Below are 23413 nucleotides of genomic sequence, written 5' to 3'. Positions count from 1 at the left end.
AAACATGTAGAGGACCTCACTGCACTCAAACGACACCTGCTGAACTTAGAGAAGAGAAAAATTTCATTATATTAACAGTCCTGATGCAGCAGAAAAACAAGCCCAACTCTAGGAAAACATACCTGATAGTTTTTCAGTAAAAGCCACTGTCTTCAGCTGAATTCATAAATGCTATTTAAGGGGCCAGGTCTGGCTTCAATTTGCCAATCACTGAATTAAGCATACCAGCCCCAGAATCTGAAAGTCACCTCCAACAGCAGGTATGTACAGGTATCCTAATGTTCATTATTTCATTTTACTCTGTCCTGTGTACTGCTCTCGCTGGGTGGAACTTCCAGTTACTGAAGCTAAATAGCACCAATACCAGGACAGGTCCATGAATCTATCCAGGAACAGAGGAAAAGGCAGAGGGCACACATGGAACCTGTTAACACACACCTGCATGGCATTTTTATTGAACACAAGAAAATCCTCAATTGCTGTGGTTTTAATCCCTGTCTGGCTTCTAAACCAGAAGGAACACACAGCATGCCAGCAAAGTAACAAATTCCATAGCACCCTCTAGTGCACCTTGGTTCTCTGTGCTAAATACCAGGGTCACATTTTGGATGTCTCCTATTTAAACAGGTCTGTTCTTACTTCCAACACTCTTTCCTGCTATTCTGGCAGCCAAGTGCTGCCCACCTGCTCCCTCTGCTGTTGCTGCTCCCACTGCTGCTGCAAAAAGCATGGCTTTCATTTGTTCAGCAATGCCTAACACTTTTTCCAAAGAAAGATTCCAGACCACGTACTTTGCAGATATATCATTATTATTAAAAAAGCCAAAAACATGAACATTCCTAAAACCCTTTAGCTTACCAAGAGCTCTCCTACTGACTATCATTCCATCCACCAGTGGGATAACCATGTTGAATTTCCCAGTTGCTCCTTGTAGTTTTATCCTGAATAAGCCAGTGTTTAGAGGATGGATGAAGATCACAGGAACTTCCTTCTCAGGAATGGTAGATCTTAAGGGAAAAACACAATTGTTGAATCAGTTTTAAAGCACTGTTTCAATTAATGACCCCTTTAAGTGTTAAAAGAAAGTTTTAAAATGCCTCATGGCTAAGGCAGCAGGATCCTGGGGCCCTCAGAAGGGCTCTGTCAGCTCTGCCATGCCTATGATCTCTGTCCCCACAGGACTGGAGAGCCCTGCAGTCAGGGTACAGTGTGTATGCAGCATTAACCACTTCACAAGGGAGCTAGTCAGCAGGGAGGCTCATCACAGACTCAGATAATACTGCACATTTTCTATTCTTTAATTTATATTTTATCTGCAGTGATATGAAGAAGTCTTTCACTTTTTCAACCAAAAACCAGTCCACTGAGAAACCAGTAAAAATAATGAAAATAAGAGTGGCCTTACCTCAGGGAAGTGCTACTATTGGCTGTGGTTTCCACACCAGTGCTAGTCTCAGATACCAGATCAGGGAGGGGGAAGTTTTCTGTAAGAACAGGATGCACCAAATAAAGTTTATCTAATACAGTTTTGGATTTTTTTTTTTTTTGTTTTTTTTTGGTTTTTTTTGTGTACAAGGAAAAATTATTTATCATCAGTCAAAACCATGCAGTCCTCAAGCATTTATACCACTAGTGTTCTTTGCACAGCTAGCATCTTTGGCTTCCAGTTTCAGCATTCATGGAGGGTACACACACCTCAGCCATCTGCACTCAAGAGATGAGGTCCCAAACCTCAAATTCTCTCAACCCAAAGGTAAAAATCTCTAGAGGAACCATGAAAGCAGGAAGGAGATGAGCTACTTCAACCACAAAAAGATCTTTCCAATTATTGTTCTCTGCATCTTCACCCATTCACAAGTGATCAGCCTCCAGAATACCGCAAGGAGCATTGAACAATGCCAACCACTCACACCTACGGTTCCCTTGAGCCCTGATCCCACAAACATGATAGACTTCCTCAAATCCAAGCTCTGTGGATCTCTGCCATAATCTACAACTCTGCTGCCATGCAATTGGTAGCAAAGACTGGATACTGAACATGAATGAGAAAAAAGTAAGAACTTGAGTCCCTTAAGGGGATTTGGCACTTCCCAACACCTTGTTCAGGGGTTAAGAGATGTTGAGAGTTACTCACAAAAGTACAGTTCAGGCAGCAGGAGAGTGCTTCCAGCAGAAGGAGCCTAAGGCCCAAATCCAGATGAGGCCACAAAGTGTTGTGTGCACTTAGCTGGGATGCTAAGTGCACACAACAGCTGGAGCAAGCAGAGGGAGATCATGGCAAGCCATGGACACACTCTGAGATGGAGCAAGAGGGAGGGCAGGCAGTTGGACCCAGGGTGATAACCTTGACTACAAAGTGACAGCTTTTCAGTGTCCAGACTCCAAGATGTACCAGAAGCATAAGGCGACAGCCAAGAGCATAAGGAGCATATGGCAGAGCCTCTGGGCTAGGAGTAATTTCCAAGAGCTGCCCTCCCCTCCATCCAACTGCCAGGCTTACTGAGGCTCACAAACTCATTTCTTCAGCTTCAGGCCCAGAACTCTGGGAGATTCCTATGGCTGCTGAAAGAAACAGTCAAGCAGTTGCGCCTGTGTAGCACAGCTGGTGCCCCAGCAGTGAAGGGGGTCAACTGCCACCCAAGAAGGAAGTGGGTCAGGGACACCAGCTTGGAACACACTCTGGGCCAATGTCTGGACAAAGAAATGATGATGCAGAACTTGCTGTTTGCTTCCTGATCTCAGTAAGGCTCTGAGGGACATGCTACGGACAAGGTGGTCTTCCCGAGAATTTCCATCTACACTTAACAGGAAGCTTCCTATTGATTGCTGCTCCCATTCCCTTAGTCTGGAAGGAGCTAAGGCCTTAATTAAGGTCCACCCTTACTGCCAGACTGGGAACCAGGATTAGAAATCAAAGACAGAATAAAACAGCAGTTCCTGGCCAGTCTTGCAGACACTGGTGGGCTAGGCCAGTGCACAGAGACTCTCACATAGCACTGAGGCCAGGCCATGGCTTAGAAAAAGTACACAAGAAACTCCTGGGGACAAAGAATTCCTCAACGCTGCTCACCATGGCCATGCCATGGCTGTAACAGGATAAGCAAAGCTGGGTCTCTCCCAGAGCAGCAGTAACCTAAGGCAGAGAGGAAACACCAAACTAAGAAAGTTGCAAAAGGAGCCAGAGCTTGCCTGAGCAACACAGCAGAAAGGGAGCATGGAGCAGGCACCCTGAGTGCAGAACAAACAAGTCCTCCCCTGATGAGAATATGGAGTTCCAAAGGTGCAATCACACCAAGGAGGATGATGATCCCTCCAGCACAGAAGCAGCAGGTGTCAGAAGCCATTTTTTTAAAGAAAGAAAACCAGATCCACCCATAGGAGACAACAGCCAAGGAGGACTCAAAAGCAGAGGAACACACCTGCCTTGGGTGCTGAGCTTAAGAAGGTTCATTCCAGCATTTAACAAGTACTGCAGTGCTAAAGGAAACTTCAGACCTCCACATGCCACTGACTCAGATACACCCTTATGGATCACAATTCAAATACTGAAGAACTGATTCAGAATCTCAGTGTTGTTATAGACATTAATAAGGACTTATTTTGATTGTGAGGGTGGTGAGGGCCTGGCATAGGTTGCCCAGAGAAGCTGTGGCTGCTCCATCCCTGGAAGGGTTCAGGATGGATGGAGCTTGGAGCAATCTGGTTTAGTGGAAGGTGTCCCTGCACATGGAAGGGGGTTGGGACTAGATGAGCTTTAAGGTCCCCTCCAATTCAAACCAGTCTGTGGTTCCATGATCTAGCATTTTATTTAATTAAAAAAAAAAAAAAAAAAAAAAAAGGTTTTCCTCTGGTTCCTGCCCTGTTGTTACTTTTGTGAACAGTCAGAAGCTGTACATACCTATATCATCATAACGTTCCACCCAGACCACATACACTTTGGTTTCAGGTCCCATTGGTGGAATGGTTCGGCCCTGAGGCATCCTCTTGGATCTAGAAGTTGGACTGAGCTGTTTCGAACATAAGGGAAGAGTAGCGAGTAGCATTTGCAAACATCATGAATCCAATAATGCAGCTAACAAGTATTTCCCAGCTGCTCCTCAGTCATTCATATCTCAGCCAGGTACAACCTCTGCCAGCTATTGAGCAGGGGCAGCTCTGCTGGAACTACTCACTGCAATCTGGGTCACCAAGCTACTAGTATTCAGTATAAACTAATATATATATATATAATCAACCTTGAATCAGTTAGACGTTTTTCTTAATGTTCTTGAAGACCTTAAATGAATAACTAAATACACATTTGGAAGCGAATTCTAAACAAGTAATCAGCAGTAGTAAGTCTTTCACTTACAGATACAACAGATCATGGTTTTCTGCTTGTTAGTGTAGAAAAGCAACTTCTGGTACTTCAGACACAACTGACACTGTAACTGGGTAGGTAAGAAAAGTGTTCATATCTATCCACCCCCAATTTCCAAGCACGGATGCGAGGATGAATTACTCTGTAAATACTGCATATACTCTTCCCTGCACGCATTTCAAGATTTCAGGATGCACAGTATTACCACTTAGCATGTCTAAGTGCTATATTTAAGTAATGTAATCTTGCTATCTGCTACTGTAGAGGCAGGACCAAAGCAGATATCAAAGATTAATGACAAGAAACAAGTAGCTCTACACACCAGGAAACCAAATCATAGACGATCAAAAATTCTGAGCATTGCCAAGCATGCTTCTTGAAAGAAAAAAAAAAAAGAAAAGAGCACAATTTTTTAATGCAAGTTTTGCCTTACCCGCTGGGAGGGATTAAGATTGTCTGTATGATTGGGGAAGAGTTCAAGTGTCAGAGGCTGCTGCTTCAATATTCCTGGCAGCAGATCCATGTTGGAGTCACTTTCTTGGTCAGAAACACTGCTTTCCAGTGAATCAGCTGTAAGTCAGAAGAAAAAAAAAGATGGGTTTTGTCTATTCTTCCACCAAAAAAATTAAGCTGCCATCATATATAAGGTTTTGATACTAAAAAATGTAAGGCCTTTGCAACTAGACATGCATAAATGTACATTCAAGTCAATATAGTCCTCATAAGCAGGAAGATAAGTTAGGAGATAACTGCCTGTTATTCCAGAAACAGACTGCCAATAAAGCACTCCCTATGGGCTTACACACATCCCAGCAATTTCCTATAGAATAGTCTCCTATGGCTACACCATATTTTATTCCAGGCAACTTTTAGCATGCCAAGAATGCCATGAAAGCTGCTGCTTTTCTACTTAGCAGTGGTACAAACACTGACAGGAAAGGAAAAAAAATAGGCATCACCAGTTAATGGCGAACCACATGTCCAACCTAAAGCACCCAGGCAACAACAAAACTGCTGTGCATGCCTGGACATCTACTAAGGTTCAGAGAAAGGTACAGAGCAGATGCCACATCTAGAAGGAGTTTAAGGATTAGAATGCTGTAATTTAAACGTCCACACCTCTCTGATAAGGATCTTGCTAAACATGCTACTTAATTGATTTAGGTTTTGCTTCTGAAAGAGTTTTCAAACAAAAAAACCTGTTGGTTTCATTTTTGTATAGAGCATGTACAGACAGATCTTACTCAGGGATTCCACTGGTGATGGGACAACAAAGGCGATTTCTGTCAGGGCATCTGCATAATACAGCACCTTCTTCTGCCCATTGAAGATACTTGCCCCAACATCTTCTGAGATAATTAGATCATCTGAAATGGACAGAAAAGGAAAGTTCAGCCAGAAGGAAACTCTACTTCTTAACACTCTGCATCAGAAATGACCTTGAAATACAAGGTGCAATCAATGAGAAGAAATCATGCAAATCTCATTTTAAAATGAAAGGAGTCAAATCTCATGGCTAACAACCTTTCTCAGATAAATATTTTTACTATCTTGAAGGAAAAGGCATTTTGGGTTGGGAATGGCTTCATTTTGAACACATTTCCAATGTACTGGATTCTTTATTTCCTAGTACTCTAGTAAGCACATCTGCCACAAGAATACATCTACTACCTATTTCTGAGCATTCCGTCCAGCAACATCATGCAGTTAGTAATTAATTTCTAAAGGATTCTTAACATTTATCACTTCAGTCTGATACTATTCTAGAATTCCAAGCCAGTTTCTACAGGCTCTCCTCAGTCTTTTCTCTGTCAAGCAGAGTTAGAAAATGATCTGTTACCAATCAAGTAAACCATGCAAGAAAGGTCCTCATTTTCAGTCCCCACTGATTCCCTCACCACAACTGACCAATACAGGCCATCAGAGCAGAGAAAGAACTTCCCTCTCCCCTTTTCCTTCCCCATGTCCCCTCCAGAAAGACTAGCAAGGACTTTAAAATGAATTGTTTCTCTGATCCAGTTTACAGAAGGGTTCCTGGGATAGCTGTCTCAGCAAAGCCACTGGAGCAGTGAAATTCGGCATACTGACAGAGAAGTGGCCAGAGACTCCAAGCCATTCTTCAGCATGAGGAAAAGATTCCCACAGCTCCAGTGCACAGGCTCCCAAGGAGCAGCACCACAACTTGAACCATCTCTTTAGGAATTTCTTTGTTTTTGGGGGTGCTGCAGGGAAACATTCCCATGAAATTATTTTAACCACATCTCACCAGAAGCTATTTTAGACTCACAGGATCATTGAGGTTGGAGATCATTGAGTCCAACTGCTAGCTCAACACTGCCCAACTCACCACTAACCCATGTCCCCAGGTCCCACATCTGCACTTTTAAATCCCTCCAGGGATGGTGACTCCACCACTATCCTGGGCAGCCTGTGCTAATGCCTGACTACCCCTTCCATAAAGAAATTATCCCTAACAGCCAATTTAAACCTGCACTGAGGCTATTTCCTCTCATTGTGTCATTCATTACCTGGGATACTGACCCTGACCTGGCTACAATGCTCTTCACGGAGTTGTAGAGAGCAAGAAGGTCTCTCCTGAGCTTCCTTTTCTCCAGGCTGAGCCCTCCCAGCTCCCTCAGCTGCTTCTCATTGGACCCGTGCTGCAGCCCATCCGCCAGCAGAACCAGATTAGAAGTAACCTGCCCTTCCTCCCTTCCATTTCTGAATGCATTTTCTGTTTCCTTCTTCCCTGAGCTGGTTGAATTAATTCAGTTATTTCGTGGTCTGTGTTTTCATTCAAATGGCTGAAAAAATTCGAGCTGAAAAGTCCACATCAAACCAGGTCTCTTGCTAATTCAGGGACCTGCCTTCTGCAGTTGTTCTGACACAGGGAGGTCATAGGGCTCTGCCTCTGAGAAAGTACAGCCTGACTCTGTCCTTAAAGCAAAATTAAATCCAGACCTGGCCATTCTATAATCCATCCTGACTTGCTCAGAAAAAGCAATGCTTCTGTACTCTAACCTCTCCTGAACACTTCCAGCCTTCTGTGGTTTGTACTTTTATTCTGTAACTTAAGGGAGAAGCCTCCAGCTGGCTGCAGATACAGGTGAAGGGCACTCCTAAGACACTGTGAATGGACAGCAGAGCAAGTGCTACTTAAGCACTTACAGCTGTAATTGTGTCACACCTGATGCCAATATCAGGTCAAGGATGGTGAACAAGCTGCACCAGCCTTGCCACTGGCTTTGGGTGGCCAACCTGAGGCTGTGACTCTGGAGATCAACCAGAACAGGTCTGGGCCTTGGAGCAGTGACACTGAAACCAGCACAGATACTACCAATTCCCAGAGGATTTGACCAAGTTGTCCAAGGGAGAAGCTTCCCCAACCCCCAATTTCCCATCCTGGGATAGCAGCTCACATTCCTAAGGATCATTTTGGGTGACAGAATGGGGAGAGGGTGGTGTATGTCAAGCTCAGGGTAGGAGTTGCTCTAGTGGAAAAAAGCAAAGCAAATGAAGCAAAACAGAGAGCCATGAGGGGGTTCCAACACCTCCAGGACCTATAAACAGCAGCTTGAGTCAATATTTCATTTTAATCTACTTAGAGAACACTAAAAAAAAAAAAAAAAAAATTAAAAAAAAAATCACACTGTATTTCAAGCCTATTTGCCAATACACAGAACAATCTGCAACAGATTTCACCTGAATACTGGTTTGGAATAATAGATTAAAGACTCTTCAAATCTTAAAAAATATAGCCCAGAGGTATTTTTTTTGCTGAGGCTACTTCCTCCCATACTTCCTCCCAACAACATACAGACATTAGTTTTGCTGACTCTGACTTGAAGCTTCATTTAATATTTACATGTTTCTTTCTAGCAAACATCATTAATCAAAAAAACCAACCAAACAAAAACCCCCAAAACAAAAACCTCAAAATCAAAGAAAAACAAAAACAACAACAAAAAAAACCAAACAAAAAACCAAAAAAACCCCACCAAAAAGACACCAACCACCAAAAAAAAGTGTGCCAGTGTTCAGATAGGTACACAGGAGCAAAAAAATTGTCTTATAAAGGAGCCTAAACATTTTAGTTTACTACAAAGGACATTTACTGTGTCTTACCTTGTTCATGTCCCTCTTCATCACTGCAGCTGTTGATTGACCAGCTTGTTGCGACATGACCAGTCCACCCAGGGTGCTTCCCAACATCAACAGACCAGCCAAGAGACAGCAAGAACTCCAGGAAGTGAGGCTGAACAATTCTGGAAGACTCCATGTTCTTCAGGATCTGAAACCACCAGCAGCACCACATTGGGACAGAAGCAGGAAACAAGTCTCTTCCTCCCCAGCTTTTTAATTAATTTTTTGTCACCAACTTGGTTTGGCCCAAATATAGCTACAGAACAAGCCTGGAACCCCAGACTTTCTACATGGACATTATTCCCTGCTCCTCAGCATCCCCTTTCCCTGCTTGGCCTTGTTCTATTCAATCAACTTGGCTTTCTGCCAGCATTTTCAAAGCCTGTAAACCAGTGAATGAAATGGCTGGAAATGGTAATTTTGAGACTCAAGCACCCATCAGAAAAAACACTGAGTACTCAGTGCAGAACCTGCATTTGCACCAAAGGTAACACAAGAGTTTTCTAGACAGTTTTCACTATTAGACCAAGTTAAAATTTGAGGAGGTATTTTCCTCACTACTCACCTGTACATGACACATAGTACTTTAAAGGGCAGGTATCACAGCACATTGAAGTATGAAACAGATTTTCCAAAACAATTTTCAGTAGCATTGAGTGTGCACTTTAATCAAACATCACAGTGTACCTTAATCCAAAGATCACACTTAAACTTTAATTCTACTTCTGACAGAGATCTGGGATGTTTCCACATGTTAAGGCAATTTTTATCTCATTATGACCAAGTGAGAGTTGAGCTCTTCACCAAACAGCACACAAGGACACGTGTGATTTGGATACCAGAACCACTGGGGTTGGTGGAACAAACAATCTATTAATTCTTTCCAGGCCATGCAGGAATTTGTTTTGCGGCAGAGGCATCAATCATTTTGGCTTGTGCAGGGGCAGAACACTGGGACACAGGCTCCAACAAAGCAGAAATTGCAGGGATGGCTGCTGAAAGGAAAGCTTTCAGGCTGGAGGCTTTGTGTAGCCATATAGTCCTGACACTCCATCTTCATGTCTCATACAGTGTTCAGCAGTGACTAGACACACTGCATTGAAATATTATTAATCCTCATTACTGAGCACATTGAAACCATAGCCGTGCTTCAGAAAGAGTCAGGGTAAGTGTGGGCTGGAAGACATAAGAGCTCCATAAGAGCATATAAACATTGTGCTAGTTGAGCAAGTGCATGTCTCAACTCAAAGGCACACCTAGCATATCTTGTTTCATAGCTCACTTTGCAGATGAAAAGATTCTGCACTGGCTACTCTGAATGACCATTTGAACACTCACAGACAGACGATCCTGGTTTCAAGAATTGTCCCCCACATCAAAGTAGAAGGTGTTGCAGTGCTCTGCCAACTGTGCATTCACAGTGACACAAGGAGTTGGCACAATGATTTATTACGGAAGCCACGCTTCTACTCTTTACTACAAGAGTTATGAATGGAATGAGAAGGTACTAGAGAAACATCCTTTCCTAATGAGCCCATTAACCCTCTTAGCATGTTTCTAGGTCACAAAGAAATCCTAATTTAGAATTGCACACATTAACCTTATTAACCTAATCGCCTTTGAATCTAAATATTATAGCATAAAGACTTACAATACAATAATATTTCCTTACTTGCAGAAAGTTTTTCATTCCTTTAATATGTGTTTAGCATTAGAATGAAACCAAACTACCTTGACATTGCTCATTGCTGGAACAAACTGCAACCTTCCCTGCAAGCTGAGCCAACAAAGCTGAAATGCCTTTCTGATCTGAATCTTTGAACTCTACAAATAAGGACAATAAGGACAGAACAGATAATAAAAATACTATTAATATTATAATATATCTCTTATCTATATTTTAAAATACAGTAATTTGTTACAATAATCCTAAGTGTGAGCAACATACTTCAATCTACAGATGAAGGGAGTATGCAGGGACTTGTAGCTCGCACTGGTTCTGACACTCCACTCTAATCACCAGCACTGATGCTTTACTCACTTGGAAACTACTAGAAACAAGACAATATAGGCTAGTTGGCACTCTACACTTTCACTTACCTCCTGGCTAGTTTTCTGGCCTGCCTTCATGTAGAAAATGAAAACAGTATCAAAAGGACGACAAGGTAACAAATCCAAGTAGCCAAGGTCATCAAAAAACCCAGGAAGACCAGAGTCAAGTGCAATCAGGTGAGGAGGTAGACGACTGTTAGTGGGTTCCTGCCCAATAGACAGAGTTCAACAGCTTAAAAACCCATCTACTAATTGAAAGGTCTTTATGGCTTCAATGGCAATCCATTAAAATACAAAAAGACAGCTTCCCTTCTCTAAGAGCAAAATTATACAGGGACTTCTGATGCAATATAATCTTGTCACTGTAAATGAGTAATGGCAAGCGTAACAGGTTGACAATTTGTTGCATTCCACTGTCATTAAATAAAAGTGGCACTTTGCCAGTGAGAGACATAATATTTTGCTCAAGAAGAGCACACAACAAAAACAGCAGATGCTTTCAGAATATCACAGCTATGCACACAGTTGCATGTGCAGTTTCAGATTAACATGTGCAGTTTCAGATTAACCAGTGATATGTAATATACTGAGCACTTTCAGACATCATTTTTGCAAACGCTCTTTAGTCTACTCCTCCTGACAGCTTTCTGGAAGGAAAAGCAACAAATACAAGGGAGACTCCATAGGTAAGAGGCAGCATTTCAAATTAAGAATATAGATCACCTCTAAAAATAATTATTTTAATTTTAAAAATAAACCTCTACATCTACTATGTTCCAAGTGTTTATGTATGATTAAACCACCTCAGCACAACCACCTCTGAAGCAAAACTTCTATGGCAGTTGTATTTCAGAGAGTCTTCAAGGACCATCCCAAAACCTAACTCAAGTTGTGGAATGATTTTAAGTGTGAACATCTGAGTGTGATGGCTTATGCACCCACTAAAAACAAAGATACAGACACCTATTCAGAGCATTATCAGCTTGAGGCCCAGCCTTTCACAACCTTGTTCTGAATCCTGGAATACTGGATTCTACCACTTGATTTGATTATATTGCAGCTGAACAGTAGTTGGAAGTACATAGATCTTCCACTAACAAAACTTATTTCTCCTTTTTTCAAGCCAGACCACATGAAAACTGGAGGAACTGCACAACACCAAGAGGTATCAGATCACCTTCAATGCCTCTAACGAGAGGAACCCGAAGTGAGAGAGGAACAGACGTGCTGTCTGGAACTCCTGTGCTGGCGGCGGGGGCTTACACTCCGTGATGGGATCAGGAAAGCTCTTCTTCCGCCACTCCTCTTCACTTCTCTGATCTATGGAAGTCTCAAAGACAATCTGCTGGGCCATGCCATTCCTCAGCTTCTCATGGCGCTCTTCAAGCTGGAAAACATTGCATGAACTGCTGTTGTCACCAAAATTACAAATATCCACTAAGAAAACAATTCCATCACTTAGGAAAGCTCTACAGCAGCAGTCCACCATCAGAATGGCTACTAAAACACTTTCAAAAAGACCTTGCAAGATTGCAAAGTGAGCACTTTAACACCTGTTGGCACAGGAGAGCTCTGTGAATATCCAGTATCAGCTATGGCTTCTCCTATTCAAGAGGACAGAAACTAAAACAAATTAGATCCCGTGAAACTTTAAAACATGAGACATGCATTCTTTTCTTCCCTCAGAAAGGTCTCAAAAAAGACCCTTCAATTTCCCCAGAAGAAGCAACAAATGCAAGTCATTGTTTCCTACAATACCAGGATATTAGGATCAGTAATAAAACATGTTGAGCAATGTCTCCCAAATAACTCAACCAAAGCACTGGCATCTTCTTGAGAAGTGCATAGATTTAACTAATTTTCAAAGGTTATTATTCCATTAATATGAAATTGGATAAGCCAAAGAGTAAAACTATTTACACTAAGACATAAGTGCACAACTCATGAACAGACCAAAACCCCAAGAACAAAATCAAGTCAAAGATAGTTACTTACTTCCTGATTCACAATTTCATGTAAATCTGGAATGCTCAAGTCAGCTTTCACAAATGGAATCTTGTCCACTTCTTCAGGAAAAGGGCGTTGTTTCACACTATGTTTCAACCCAACATCATTTTTAGGAGCTGGTCTAGGTTCTGGTACAAATGTCTGACAAAAAAAGGTTGTTTTTACATTCAAGGTATTGCATCAATAGACAATATCGTAACAGATGAAAAACATTTTCCCTGCCCACCAAAACTACAATAATCTATTAGTGAGCAGCATTATTAAAAGATATTAAATACTTTAAACTAATAGACTTGTATTGAAAATGTGACTGTAAATTTTAAAAAGACACAACTGTCCATTTTGAAATCTATGAACCCTGCTAAGCATCTAGCCTGTAAACAGTTGCAAACTCCCCCCCCTCAAAAAAAGTAAGTTTACATAGCAACATCTTTTTTTTCAGCCCATTCTAACTGTATTCAGAGAAAGCTGGCCAGTATTTGAGAAGCTCCATTTGAACCCTCCTGACTGTGATGATCACAACAAGCCAAGGCCTCACAGCAATGCCGTGGGTCAGGAGATGCACTGCCAGAATAGCCAAAGGACTTGCATCATGGATCATGATGCAATTTTGACATTGCTACTACATCATGTTCTATACTGTCATTATGTAATTCCAAACTTCAAGTTACCAAAGAATGCAGCAAATTATCTAGGTGCAGGTTTAGAGGTGCATCAGCTCCAAGCAAGCAAGACTTTATGGCATCTTCAGTGCTGTTTTCTAAGTTCACTACTGATTACATTTCAAAAGGCCAAAAACATTAACAATTATGTTATAGAATGTCTTCAAGTTGGAAAAGTTCCCTTAAAACTGGTGAGGAGGTCAGCAGTCAGATCATGGCTTGCCCTTTAGTGAAGCAGGTAGCACACCTGGACTGAGATTATTTAGCCAAGGGTCTCAGCTCCAGAGACAGCAGAGCTCCAAACACATCCTGATGGTCTTCCCAAAGGCTACTTTACAGAGACCACATTCATCTAAATGTGAACATGCCAGCTGAGACTGACAAGTCTTCATTTCAGCTACATTAGTGACTTTCTTTTACGGAGGGTCATGAGAAGACTTGAAAGATTTGGAGAAGTTCACAGACAGAAATTCTCATGACAAGAGTACATGCTCCATTAGACAACTGCAGTAAGAAATTTTACTGTAAAATAAGACTGAGGTATTTTTCCTCCACCATTCCTCTCCAGAGCTGTTCCAGAGTTCCTCTAGATAGTTTTTTTTCACAGCAGGTTCACAGCCAACTTTGCGACATCAGGCCTTGTAGCTTGAAGACCTGTTCTCTCTGCAGCACCGCATTCTACACCTCCAAACTTCACTCTCTCTGCTGCATGGGCTTTCTTTGTCTGACACCTGAAAACTAGCCCAGCCTACACACTAAAATACACTGTACCTTATCCCATCACTTCAGAAGATGCTTTCAGGAAAAAGAAAAAAAAAGAGAACTCTCCCTCCCTTTAAGCAAGTCTGCAAGTCGAGAAAGCAACAGCACTTTCACAGTCTGTAGTTAATATTAATCACAAGTGGTAAAGAGTCACCAGAGATGTGGCACATTACCTACAGCTAAAGGCCCCGTGGCTCAGCCTTAATGCATAATCACCAGCTCTGGGGGGCTGTCTCACATTAGTGGAATTTCTGTTGAACATCTCTAATTAAAGATTTCTTTATGGGCTTTGATAGAGACCTTTTGATTTGCTTTAGCTCCTCTTGGTAAAAGACAGAGTTGCTGGGCCCACGCAAATCTTCCAGATGTCCCACGGATCAAAACCGTGACAGAGGGGAAAGAGTCATCTGCAAAGCACATGGGTAAAGAGAATAAGACATCATCATATACTGCAAACAGTTCACTGTGTAATCATTCAAGAAGACGAAAACGCAGGCATCACAGTAGAGGTTTTTCTTTCATAGTTAACTCCCTCCCTGACCCTGAAGAAAACTCCTGGTGAGAATCAGGCAAATCTTTCTGCAGCAGCTAGTGCCAGTCTACTATGTCAGTTCAATACTTGCCAGCTCAGTTTCATCATTAAAAGCAACTTTAATGATGTCCATCCAAATTCATGCAGATCACAATTTCTCCAAATATCTCCAAAAAAACCAAAGAAGATTGTCTAGTCACTGCCTGTTTAGGTGAGACAATAACCATATGGAGGCACCATTTCCATGATGCTTCCATGACCTTCTGCAAAAGTTCCTCACAAATAGCAGCAGTAAGGAGAGTGGAAGGACAAAAGATAATGGTCAAACAAAGACTCGGAAGATTCTGACTCCACATCACGGAGAATTTTTCCCCACAAGGAATAGGGACACAGAGAAGCTGTCCTCTCAGGTTTGCAATACCCACTTGGGCAACACCAGATTGCGTTATCCTGGTCCAAATCCTGGTCCAAATCCAGTCTTGGCCTTGACTACAGCAGGAGGTCAGAGACTACAGAGTCCTGAGGTGCCTTTCTACTGGCACAATGGTGGTTTTAACATTGCAGGGATTTCAGTCCTCCTTCAAGATTTAAAAGTCTACCAATATTAGTCACCTTGGATGAGATCATCATACTTCATATCATAAGCTTTTCTTCTTAAAGGTATTTGCACTTATCTTTTGTGCACATAAACGACACACTGGCACTATCAGGTAATTAGCAGAATTCTATTCCTTCCCCAGTATTCCCTGGGAAGTTGAGGGTGCAGCACAGCCTATGCACACCCTGTACATAAGCACACAAACACAGAGAGAACCCAAACCAGCTCCTCAGTCACTCACTTCTGTGATCTGCCTCAGAACTGGCCTGATGTGCATTATTACAATTAATCTTGCAATTCAAAGGGGATTTGTAAGCAAGTTATACACAGCAAGAAAAGATAATTTAACTTTTGATTCCAACAGCTTTGCAGGATTCCACAGTAACACATTTAGCAAAGACAGCGTGAGGATGAGAATTGCTTAGCAAGCTCTAATCCACTCCAGTCAGAAACACACTTGCTCCAACACAGACTGGGGGTGGACATGTGGCAATGGCTCCCAGCATTGACACTTCCTGCAAGATCTATTCAGTGATTCTCAACATGGTCAGAGCACTCTGGACAGCAACGCAACTTCTCAGCACTAGTTCATGCAGTTCTGTGCAATATCTGCTTTCAAGATTAGTTTTTAGGCTCCATCCCATCTACAGATGAGGAAAATGTATTTGGGACAGTACATCAGCTCTAACGTAAGTTAGTCTTTTACTGAGGTAACATGTTAAAGAATTTTCATCTGTTCTATTAGGCAACACCATGACACGTGAAGACTTACGGGGGATCAGTTATTCTGTTCAAAGCATCATTTAATACCAGATTTTTGTAATAGAAGTTCTTGATGGTCAAAGTCTATGAGGCTGAAATGAGTTAGGCTCAGCTGTGAAAGGCAACACCCTGTGACAAATCTCCTTTACAAGAGGTGTCATTGACAGAACAGGATCAGACACAGGAGTTTTAACAGCTCCTAAGCAACTTAAACCACCTGAGCTGAAAGCATCCACAAAAATATGCAGTAATAGGAGGTCTAAAGCAAGCAGCAAGGAGACATGGTGCAAGCATAAAGGAGACATACGAACCATATGTTAAGCACTTTTCTCTATCAAGTTTCCTATACTCCTTAGATTTTTATTCTTGTACGAACAAGGGTGTTTCAAAGCATAATGCTATTACTTCACCCATTATTTCAAGGGTAGTCAGCAGCAAGAATGTGATCTAACTCGTTGAAAGACTTGGACAACTGCATAAACAATTTGGGTAGGATTGTCCACGTTTGATTATCACTGGCAATGAAGTTATTCCCAGCACTTCATCCCAGAGCAACACTCTGCTCTGTGTGCCCACCCACAGACAGGAAAGCCCCTGAAATGTGAGAGAGACACTTAAAGTAGCTTTGTTTTGCAGCTCTATACAGAAAGTTTTAGCCTGAGAAAGAAGGAAATGGGAAATCTGAACTTACTCTGTTCATTTCCTAGAGGCTGCTCCAACATGGCCAGGATGACACTGTTGTCCAAAACAAAGTAACGGAAGCTGTGCTTGTTTATGGTAGGGAGACGGGAATATTTAATTAACGTGGTTTCATTCACCAAGCTGCAAGGAGAAGCAGGACCACTGGGAGAAGGAAATGCTCCAAGTAACTGCATAATGCTGCAAGTGAGAAAAAAGTTGAGAGTTATGTTAGATTAAGTGAACTGCTCCACCCAAGCACAAACTTTCACTCAGATTCTTCATCTGTATCTTGACCTAGCAGTTACATTATCAGGGCACATTTGCCCTCAGCCATCAGGTAGTTTTAAGATAACCAGCACCTTCAGAAAAACATGCATGAAAACCTACAAAGAAGGGTACTCTGCCTACAGAATGAGCTTCTTTATAACCTGGTTATAAAGCTATTAAGACATTCTTTAAAGCATGAAAATCTGTACCCTTCCATAGCTTTATGTTCATTTTTAAAACATTATTTCTCCAACCATCCATACTTTAGCCCTTTCATATCAACAAGTAGGACAGACACTGCAGTGCACTAGTTAAAATTGCCTTTGCTTTCTTCAAGTCCAGATTACAGTACCTTAAAACCCTTTAAGAGGTTGGCACCCTAAAAGGTCCAGGATCACACAAGCTCAACTATCACAGATTGTAATCTTCCCTAGAAGAAAGCCTCCAGGTGGGGTCCAACAGTGCCCACCTCCTTGGAGCCACAGCCTTAGGAGGCCCCTAGAAGCATCATTTTAAATCATTTGAAGTTGTACAGGGTCTCACTAACCCTATTATAAATTGAAAATTTCTATGGCAGGAACCAGTAATGAGAGTTGTCCAGTGTCGGACTGAAGTTCACACAATCTAAGTCAGGACTTTACCACCCTTAACACCAACACCCAGAGCAAAAGTAAGTCTATTGATTGCCCTCCCCACACACTTTTCCACTTTACTGTGTGTCATGGTTTGACACTGGCACAATGCCAGTGCCCCCATGAAAATACGTTCTCCTCGGTGTTTGCTGTGAGATGTGACCAGGAATAAGCAAAGCAGGCCCCCACTTAGAAATAAAGAAAAGAAAAACTTTATTAACTAAACTACAACTGTAAGTAACAAGAAACACACAGGGAAAATGAAAACTTTCCAAAAACATTTCCTCCTCCCCCCACCAAATTTCCAATACATCAATCCCCCAAAATCACCAACTCTCAGTCCATCACCACCCTTTAGGTAATCAATTCTCAGTGCACCAGAGGAGAGGAGTCCTTGTGCCATAGGCTTCCCCTGGAAACACCATTGAAACCTCATGTGTTTCCTGTCACTCATGGCACCGCCCGGAGAACATCTGCCATCATGACCTCTTCCTTCCATGTCCGGTGATCTCACCACTGCACATGGACCAGAGCTGCTTCTAGGGTCATCCTTTTAAGGATGCTTTGTCCCGTTCCAAAAAGAGCACAATCTCACCTTTGGGACACCTGTCCCCCCAAGATTTCACCCCCTGGGGCTGAGGGGTCTCAACACTGAACTCTCTTGGCTCTGAGCCATTGCCTCCCCCTGGATGCAGTCTCTGTGTCACAAGGAACATGGTTCTGTCCATGGCTATAATAAGAAGAGTCCAGCTAAGGCCACTCCATCATCTCTTCCCACCTAAGATTCTTCTCTACCCTCCCGACATCTTTCACTTGCCCAGACCTTCACACTTGCACATCTCCTTCTTCAATTTCATCTCTATCTCTCTTCTAGGAAAGGTTAGCGTTCTGTAAAGTTTTCATTGTCCAAAAAAAGGGTCAAAAGCTTGGGCTCTACCCACCAAGAGCTCCCACAGTAGCTCTTCTACACTGGCTGGGCTGTGCTGCCAGCACATGATATCAAATTTCAAGGTGGCACAGGCTGTCTCTCTGTCTCCTGGGGGGAGGTGGGGTGGGGGGTGCTGCCCGATGCCTCTTGGTGCTCTCTCTCTCTCTTCCACCCTTCCATCCTGGGGGCCAGGCCTACCTCCTACCTCACCCGGCCAGCCAGCAAGCAGCTGGGATGGGGGAGGTCTGACCTGCTTCCCTCCAAGTAACTCGAGATCTTCCCCCAGGAGTGCTCTGCTTTTTAACCCCTGTGTTCTCAAGGCATATCCATGTCCCCAGTGGCCACTCCAGGTGCCAATATTAAAATCTGAACACCTATTGGCCTGACCACTTCATATCCCAGAAAACTTACGTCCTCTCAAACCACGACACTGTGAAAACAGTTTCATCTCTCTAAATTAAAATAAATACTTTCAGGCAACAATATGGATTTGTCCACAAATTCCAATGAGCAGTTACTTTTTCTTGGAAATTACACAGTTGTTTTTACTAACAGTAATGTTTATAACAGTTGGATTCTTAAGCAGAGCAAAAAAGAAACCAGCTATTGCCTTTTGCAAAACATATTTATCCTCCCCATTATCAATCTGTCCTGTCTGCCACTGTGCTGTTCAGCTCATAACACAGTGCTTTCCAACTTCTCTGGAGCAAATCCCAATTTTCCTCTCTGTGCTTCCCTTCCCCAACCCACACATTATCTGTTACTGCATTTCCAGCAGAACCTCTCAAATTTATTAATCAAGCCCAATGCTGTGGGCAAGAAGCCATCTGATCCTGCTCCAGCATCCGTGTGCTGCATGTGCCATTCCCTGCTGTCACAGTGTCTACCAGTTTCCTCACCAGAGTGGGGACAGCATATGCTGTCAGGCTGAGAAGAAGAGGAAATGGGAAGACAGGATCACTGGGGTAAGTGAAAGAGAGAAGGAATTGCTGTCTGCAGAGAGGCCTGGCCAGGAACAGAACACCTCGGTTGGAGGAGGTTCTGGGTTTTGCTGTGCAAGGAAGAGAGGAGGCAGGAGGGGAAAACAGTGATCAGAGGGATCTGTTTTCTGTAAACACCTGCAAAGGGAGGGGGAGAGAGTTAAGGCAGAGCACAGCCCTGCCCAAAGGGCAAAGATAGGGAACTTCTGCCTAATTTCTTAAACACTTTTGTTACATCAGGGACCACCAGCTGCAAACTCCCTGTTAAACACTCTCAGATAAGGCAATACTGAACATTAAAGGTGCTCTGACAAATTACATACCATGTCAGTGTAGCTTCAGCAGCATCCTTCACTCGCATGGATGCAGGGTTTGGCTCCTTATCTCCTTTGTACTTGACTTCCTGTTCACTGTTTTTGGATTTACTCCCTGAAATGCCCAGCTCCACAATCTCCAGTACCTCTTTTAAACAATCCTAAAACACAAGAACCACACTGAAGCAGAAGCACTTGGATAAATCTATCCAAAACCTCAGGGAAACAGTGATATATCATTACATAAAAAAACCACTGCTTGTAATATGAGTTCTTTATTTAAAGGCAGAGGATTACTCCTACACTGTTAAAATAAGATCACGTTTGCTATAGAACTGGTATTTTTTCCTCTTTATAGATGTGTACTTATATTATCTATTTATATTCTAATGGCAAAAAATTCTCTGAATGGATAAATACACACAATGTATTTCATTGCATGAGGACTATTATGAATGCAACAGAAAAATGTAAACACACTTTAAGAGATAATACATATATTTCTAAGACACTCTGCAGAAGTTTTAAGTACTAAGCACATTAACAATGAACTCATCTGGAAAGCTGCAAGATATCCTTTTCCAAATTTTTCAATTGCCAACATCATTAGTAAAAATACATTAGTATTTCATTAGTAAAATACATCACGGTATTTAATTCACCAAGAGAAAAATAAGAACATTCTAAAAGCACATTCTAAAAGCTTCAACAAATCTATTAGAGGAGAAGCCAACACTCAGTAGACCTACAGATATGACACACCAGTGCTGTGCAGAACAAAATCACCCGCTGAAAATATTCAGATTGCTACAACAAAGGTTTGGGTATCATGGCTTGAGCTACAGAATAATAAATAAGTGATTAAAACTGAACACAATTGGTCAGGTTGTACCACCAGAAACCAGACAGGTTTCTGTGTCTTGGGCTTTGTCCTTCCTTATATTCGTTGTTGATACAGAATAAAAGGTGAAGAGAAAAATCAAAGTTCTCTAACAGAGTAAAATTAACCAGCATTGAGCTGAAAAGACTGGCCACAAAGAATTGCAGCAGGAGTTTACAGACTAGCAACACAGCATGTGAAATTTAAAGCAACTGTCACAGCAGGCACCTGGGAAGCTGCACTTTTAATACTTGCAAATGTAGGGAAAGGTTATCATCTGACTATCATGACTCAGGAATGAGCTACTCAGTGTTCAGTATATAATGCACACAGTATGTAACACTAATCTCCTTATAGTGGTAATTGAAATAAAAAAGACCATAATGAAATGGAATAAAGCATTATGCAACTGACTAAACACAACCTATACCCCATACAGGGAACCTATCCTATCACAGTCAGCTGCTGCCATGCCAGTACTCCAAAGCACATGCAGAAAGCATCTTTAAATGGAGTACTGCTTGTGAATTTTCAATCTTCTTTTTTAAATATATATATATATTTTTATATGTTACAGAATAAACAAAATATAAAGATATGTAATGCTCTATCTAAAAAGATAACAAAATATTACATAATACATATATATCTACTATCCATAAAAACACAGAAAGACCACTAAGTTGGCTCTGAAAGAGACTAACAACGAAAATGTGCATTCAATTTTTTTTCATTTTTTATTAAGCAGAAGGGCAGAAGGCAATTGAAAACACGTCTCTCATTTCCTGCTCTTCTCAAGCTTACCAAGTAAATTCCACCTTATATTGAGATATGCTTTGCTCAGTTTCCAGAAAATTGGTGAAACAAACTCTGATTATCAAAATATTAGCATCCAAGGAATTCCGTTAAGCCTAGAAAATGCTTTAGTCAGGTAAGAGCTGAGATATGAGGAGAGTCATGGCTACCTGCAGCAGGTAGCTATGGGATACCCCATTCATTTCTATATTTCTCTTTTGGTTTTCTCCAGGTTTCTTTTCTCTCTTTTTCCAGTTTCACAAAGTAAGAAGAAAGACTGAGACATTCCTATAACTATAAAGGTAATTTTAAAGCCAAAAACTGTATCAGCAAATAAAGATTAGGAATTAAAGTTCAGAAGTATTTTGCACAGAAACTATTTTTGAAATTCTTAAGAAAGCTAAGCAAACCACACTATTTTAAAGTATTGAGAACAGACAGGTTGGGCACAAAAGGCATTTCGGATGCAGCAGTCCAAATCTGTCCATGGGAGACTCTGACCTTCTCATCCAGCATGTCGGGGTGCTCCGTGAGCCAGACGCAGAGGCACTGGAAAGCCGCCACGATCATGGAGTGCAGGTCGCGCGAGTGCAGCGGGGCCGGGCGGCTGCACTGGTACACGATGTAGCTGCACACGGAGCTGATGGCGCGCTTCCGATCCGTGGGATCCACCGCCACCTTCACCTGCGGCGGCAAGGGCAGCAGCGTGAGAGTTCCTCCACAAATATCTCAGAGACAAAAACAGTTCTTGAAAACATTTCTAAATGCAGTTTCAAGAAACAGCAATAAACTGAGCTTTTTTTTGATTACAGCTTAAAATTGCAGGGAAAATTATTTAACAGTGATGGATATTGAAACTAAAAGTAAGGAAATGCTGCACTGAGGTGTGACCACATTGCATAGCTTGGTTTCAAAGAGCAGGAGTGGTACCTGCTCTTGGCTTGGTAAGAAACCAAATGTGTGCTGAATTTGCTTGGTAAGAAACCAAATGTAAGCTGAATTTGCAGTATTGAATTTTTTTTTCCCCACAAATGCCTCTTCTTCAGCTCTAGCAACCCATTCCGTATCTCCAAGAACCCACTCACTGCTAACTCTCCCTTCCACAGGGCTTCATTCTGCTCAAGTAACTTTCCCCTAGATATATTCCCAGGACTTTCAGTATATATTCCCAGTAACTTTCACCATTCATAACAGGAACAAAAAAGCCATCCCTGGACAAGCAGACTGATAAAAACCTCATAACCTCTTCCCCAAAACTCACTGCAAACACCTCTCTCTGCTTCTTTCCCAGCTCAGGGCTGCAGAGAGCAAGGCTCCAGATGAGAAGGTCAGGAAACAGCACAATGAGCCATGAGGACCTGAACTGTAAGGCTAAAGAACTTTCTCTCTTATTCATGGCTTGTGACTCAGCACAGGAACAGATGGATTTTTCTACTCTGTAGCATCTGACCATGCTATCCAAGCAAGAAGGTGGATGGACTTGCTAGCACCAGCACTGAAGCCTGGCAGCTGTATACCACAAATGGGAGTGACAATTCAGTGCCCCAGGATTTAGCTAGGACATCCTTCAGAAGCTCATGATCTACAGCAGAGTCCCCTCGAGGTAAGCTTATGAAAGGCAGGTTTGTGAACCAACACTCCTGCAGGAAACATTTTGATTTTTGACTTTTCTAAGCCCCACTAATAGCTGCTGAACAGACACGAGACAGGGGAACGGCCCCTACCTGAGAAAGGCTTTGGGACCTGTCACCTCCAAAGACACATGCAGAACAAGTCCCCACAGTAGTTCAGTAGGAGGAAGTGATCTATTTTTTCCCACTTTGTTGTAAAGGGGAAATGTATTCCAGGGCAAGAATTACCTCAGTTGCATGAGAATTATACATAGACTACAGTATTTAACATTAACCTGGGAATACATTTGAAAAGACAATATATTTCCACATTCCCATAATCCTGGAAGAAAAAAAAACAAGAAGACCCTGGCTTAACCACACAAGCTGCAGAAAGCCCAGGTTCTGTATGGTGCTCTATAAGATCCAATAATACACATTAATTCAT

The 23413-nt window shown here is 42.1% G+C and overlaps 1 protein-coding gene across 5 annotated transcripts in view; it reads right to left on the bottom strand.

The window, feature by feature from the left end:
* Window positions 1-23413, bottom strand: part of RALGAPB (Ral GTPase activating protein non-catalytic subunit beta) — a 64601-nt gene that overhangs the window by 4777 nt on the left and 36411 nt on the right. For all 5 annotated transcript variants that reach the window (XM_054644141.2, XM_054644142.2, XM_054644143.2 and 2 more), the window contains 13 exons: window positions 21857-22039; window positions 19690-19841; window positions 16570-16757; window positions 14287-14393; window positions 12551-12703; window positions 11733-11942; window positions 10604-10762; window positions 8486-8651; window positions 5605-5727; window positions 4794-4930; window positions 3899-4007; window positions 1406-1484; window positions 859-1007 (listed from right to left, as the gene is read on the bottom strand). In XM_054644141.2, the coding sequence (XP_054500116.1) occupies window positions 859-1007; window positions 1406-1484; window positions 3899-4007; window positions 4794-4930; window positions 5605-5727; window positions 8486-8651; window positions 10604-10762; window positions 11733-11942; window positions 12551-12703; window positions 14287-14393; window positions 16570-16757; window positions 19690-19841; window positions 21857-22039 (1915 nt within the window). The remainder of the gene's footprint in view (window positions 1-858; window positions 1008-1405; window positions 1485-3898; window positions 4008-4793; window positions 4931-5604; window positions 5728-8485; window positions 8652-10603; window positions 10763-11732; window positions 11943-12550; window positions 12704-14286; window positions 14394-16569; window positions 16758-19689; window positions 19842-21856; window positions 22040-23413) is intronic.

This window comes from Agelaius phoeniceus, chromosome 17 (assembly GCF_051311805.1).
Source record: "Agelaius phoeniceus isolate bAgePho1 chromosome 17, bAgePho1.hap1, whole genome shotgun sequence".
Lineage (NCBI taxonomy): Eukaryota > Metazoa > Chordata > Aves > Passeriformes > Icteridae > Agelaius > Agelaius phoeniceus.
This window is presented reverse-complemented; position numbering and strand designations above follow the sequence as displayed.